The sequence below is a fragment of the Nematolebias whitei genome, chromosome 16 (genome assembly GCF_014905685.2).
Source record: "Nematolebias whitei isolate Nwh7 chromosome 16, NemWhi1, whole genome shotgun sequence".
In the NCBI taxonomy this organism is placed as follows: domain Eukaryota; kingdom Metazoa; phylum Chordata; class Actinopteri; order Cyprinodontiformes; family Rivulidae; genus Nematolebias; species Nematolebias whitei.
This window is the reverse complement of record NC_056513.1, coordinates 17,386,893-17,391,080: the sequence shown is the minus strand read 5'-3', so window position 1 is coordinate 17,391,080 and position 4,188 is coordinate 17,386,893. Positions and strand designations below refer to the sequence as shown.

Below are 4,188 nucleotides of genomic sequence, written 5' to 3'. Positions count from 1 at the left end.
TTTTGAGAAAAATAAAGGATTTTAAGTGCGCCTTATAGTCTGAAAAACATGGTACACCTTTTAAAGAGTTTCATTAAAATCTGTACGTATGTTTTCTGTAACAGATGGGCACATGCACGCACAGATACATTATTGTCCACTTTGCTTTTCGATGGTATAAAAGCACTCACAGCCCTGGCACTGAACTGAGCTCAGCTGAAGGTGAATAATTTGTGGTCTGCAGTAAGAACTAAACTGCACGTCTCAAGTGTGTGCATGAAGCCGAGTTTTGCAACATCCTCAGTCGTGGCAACTCCTAACTTGAAGAAAGCTCTAAGAATCCAGACCATCGGTTGCTGCTCAGTGAGGACTTTAAAAGGAGGAAATCCTCTCAATAACTTTCAATGACATTTTTTATTAACTCTGTAATTTATCTAAATCATAAGAAAAGGAAAACATATAATTCTTGTGCTACAAAAAGTTAGCAGAGTCTTGCATTTTCTTTACTTGTACTAACAACTTGTATAAATCACAGGATTTTACTTTTATTATTTTAAATATTTAATTAATAAGATTTTTTTGTTGTTGTTGTAATTTTAGGTACTTACAAGCAAAACCTAAAGAATATGAATTTCTAAACATGTTGTTATTAATGGATGGCTGCCTTTAAAAACCTTTGCACTTATCATTCCAACAGATAAACTAAATATTTTTGCAGCATTTTCCACTGAAATAATGACATTTTGCATTTAGCTGTAAGCTCAGACCTCATGCTGCTGATGTAAAGCAGGACAGGTTGTTTTAAAGAAACTGCAGTAGATGTGCACCCTCTGGGGGACAAAGTATGATCTGCTTATTTCTGCATCTGGAGTTAAAACTTTATTTATTTTGCACACGCATTAGAGAACCATGAAACACAAAGAAACATTAAAGTGCACTAAAAATGTGATCAAGTGTGCAGACTCTGTGTCAATGTTTGAGTTAGTTATTTAAATTTATCATCATTAAATAAAGTGAATTTGTCACCTGGAAGTCTCACAAGACAGAAAAGAATCTGTCCATAACCGTTTGAAACTTTAAGATCATGATAAGATTTAAATTTATAACATTTGCCAACAAAAACAACATGCATGATTAGTGCTGTTTCATTTTCTGCTGCCAAAGAAACGGTGCATTTAAGAGAAAACAAAAAAACAGGATGTATCCTGGATTGGTCTAAAAGCACAAAGAGACTCATTCTCACCTACATAATACACATATTAAAATTAAAAAAGTAGAATAAACACTTAATGAACTGTGGGAGAGTCCCTTCGTTTACCACCATGATGCTTGTGTCAAATGCTCCATCAGAAACAGGAACACCTGATTCTTGTTAACATTGTGGTCTGAGGCAGTGTGGCTTGACGTGCTCGTCTGAGTCATAACGAAACAAGACAAGACACTGAGAGGTGAGTGCAAACACTTCGGTGTGCATTCTGTGGTTTAAAAACAGTGATGAAAAAAGTGTGAAGCATGTGATCTGGCTGGAGAGATGATTTAGAAAGTGGACGCTATGGTTCCTGCAGAGTTTGCCCACAGTGGTTCAGTTGCTCAGTGACGTTGTTAAAAGTGCATAAATTAAAATGTTGTGAAATGTTTTACACAACGTGCAGTTCTGCATTTGTTTAGTTGAAAAATGTGGTGAAAATTTGTCTCAGCATCGAATTTTCTTTAAGTTGCACTGTGTCCAGTGTGTCCTGCTGATATTGATGTTTAGATACGAGCTTTGGCTAAGAGTTGCATTCAGGCCTAAATATCCGACCCAACATTTTTAGCCATTTTTTTCCGAACCCGACCCGATCAAATTAACTGTAGTTAAAGGCCCGAACCACACAAAAAAAACAAAAAAAACAATACCCCACTATTGTTTTTATTAAGCTTTTACTGCTTTTGTAAGCAAATCAGTTTAAGATGATATTTAAAAAAGGTATTTCAAAGAAAGGAAGATATAAAATTTCTTGTATCACCAAATGGATATTAACAAAACAAATAGCCTAAAAAAATCAGCTGTAAAGATAGGATATTATACAGATGAAAATAAATAATTTTCGAGAAAAATCATTTGGAAAAATATAGAACAAGGGTATTTTAATTGAACGTGCTGCTAGCTTCGACTTTTGTAGATGCTGCTACTTCCTTCACTCCAAATGACAGCAGGTGTGTAAATTGTAAATAGTCTGAAAAACAATCAGTTCCATAACAGCTTCATGCGACTTATCCACATTGTTTTATGTTCAGATGGAAAAGAGCTCAAAATGGACATGTGTCACTCGATCCCATCACACAAACAGGCTCAGATGTTCTCATTGAAGAACCCCAACACAGTTTGCTCATTTCCTTCTTTTAAGGCTCCATGTAGTCTGCGTTGTAACTCCACAGTTGATGTTGGCATAAAACAAAAGGCTGACATAAGAAAAATGTATTTTTATGGGTGATGTCAAGGAAAACATAGAGCTCTTACAATGTTCTCTATTATTTCAGGCGTTCTTGTTTACAACAGCGATGAAAGCAAAACACAGCAAAGAGCTAAAAACGGTCTCAAATGTGAAATTTACCAAAATAACCGAGCTACAATGTGCTCAACAAACACTCAAATTGTCACGTTTAGTAGCCGGTCAGTACCGAGATTGCGGGGTATCGTTTACGGTGCGACATGCACTTCTCCCTGTCGATAAACAGCGAGTGGGTTTTACAGTTTATGTCCTTCTCAAGTGCCATCCTGGACTCCTCCAGGTGGGACAGGGAGCTCCTGGCTTCGCTCAGCTTCTGGCTCAGAGACGCCGTGGTGGCGTCGATCTGCCTCGCCTCTCCTTCCAAACTGCAAGCACAAGCCCCGGTGAGAACATGGACACGGACAGAGATGGTTTTGTGTTTAGTGTGTGTGGACCTGAGCTGGGGTGGATCCCTGCAGAGCTCCATGTTGGGCCTGAGGGAGCGGAGGTAAAGCCTGGACTGGGCCACTCTCAGCGGAGCCTCTTTGTTGTGGATGGCCTGCTGCAGAGCCACAATGTTTTTCTCCTGGGCTCCAATTTGCTCCAAAATCTGCAGACATGATGAAACAGTCATTTATCGTTCATCAGTCAGCCTGGTTCTCTGAGTCAGCCTGACTACCTGAGCCAGTTTCATCTCCAGCTCGGTCTTGGCCTCGATGAGTTCCTCACAGCGCTGGCTGAAGGCTGCGTCCACGATGGAGCACTGGTCTCTCAGATCATCGGTGGTGTCCTGCAGCATTCGCTCCACAAACATCCTGACACACGGGAAACAGTCAGTATAAAACAGTCGGCTTGCAGCTCTCTGTGAGGCAGCGCAGACCTGAGGCTGTTGGTGGCCTGCTCCTCCTCCATGGCCTTGGACAGGTTGTCCTGCGTAAACTTCGTCCACGACGACGGGGTGCAAACCCTGCAGCAGATAGAACCAGAACCTCAGTGCTGGGACAACGAGTTTTGATTTTATTTGATTCCGCACAGACTCACTGCTCCTGCAAGGTGGCTGAGCTGGGGTGCCGCTGTGTGTCTGGGCTCGAGTTACCGTGTCTCCCACTGTGGTCATCGAAGCTGTAGGCCTGGACCTTATCAGACCAGTCCATCTCTAAAGTCTGCTGGGCCTCTCGGTTCATCCTGACACACAAATGTGAAGCTGTGAGAAAACCATTCTCCAAAAGCGCAGAGTTTTATATTGATTCAAGTGTTTCTCCACTCACTTGATCTGCATGATGACCTGAGCTGTAGTTCTCTTCAGGAGAGCCTGGATGCTCCTGATCAAATCCACCTCCTGCAGAACACACAGACCTCCTTCAGCCCACTTCAGTTTAAAACAGATCATGAAATCATAACAACCCGCCTCTCCCACAGTGATGGTTGGATATGGGCACCAGTGACCCGGAAAGGAAAAAAACAGGTACAGATAATGGATGGACGGATACCTAAACATTTCTAAACAGACACCACCGAAGCAAAGAAAATTAAAATAAAGGTTTTGGTTTAGTTGGAAACATTAATCATTTTGTGTTTTGCTTGAAAAATCAACATGAGAGTTTATAGATTATCAAAATTGACAGATTTAAAAACATTATTTGACTGAGAAGTTTAAAAACTACCTGCATACTGCAATTGAATTTTAATCTGTAAGTTTTGTTAAAGTAGATTTTAATCCTAAAGTGGTCATTGATCT

General features: G+C 40.5%; 1 protein-coding gene across 1 annotated transcript; it reads right to left on the bottom strand.

Moving 5' to 3' along the window:
• Positions 1-2,622: 2,622 nt before the first annotated feature.
• On the bottom strand, positions 2,623-3,840 carry tekt4 (tektin 4). The gene is made up of 6 exons (XM_037690543.1): positions 3,719-3,840; positions 3,492-3,635; positions 3,331-3,417; positions 3,130-3,265; positions 2,906-3,060; positions 2,623-2,836 (listed from the first exon to the last, which is right to left on the bottom strand). Exons 1-6 carry the CDS (start codon positions 3,838-3,840, stop codon positions 2,623-2,625), a joined length of 858 nt encoding a protein of 285 aa, XP_037546471.1.
• Positions 3,841-4,188: the final 348 nt, after the last annotated feature.

Excerpts from the sequence above, each read along its gene's own strand:
- tekt4 (XM_037690543.1), bottom strand. The coding sequence starts at position 3,840 with ATGATCTGTTTTAAACTGAAGTGGGCTGAAGGAGGTCTGTGTGTTCTG. Across the intron at positions 3,636-3,718 it reads CAGGTCATCATGCAGATCAA|GATGAACCGAGAGGCCCAGC; the intron begins GTGAGTGGAGAA and ends TTTGTGTGTCAG. Across the intron at positions 3,061-3,129 it reads TGGAGATGAAACTGGCTCAG|ATTTTGGAGCAAATTGGAGC; the intron begins GTAGTCAGGCTG and ends TCATGTCTGCAG.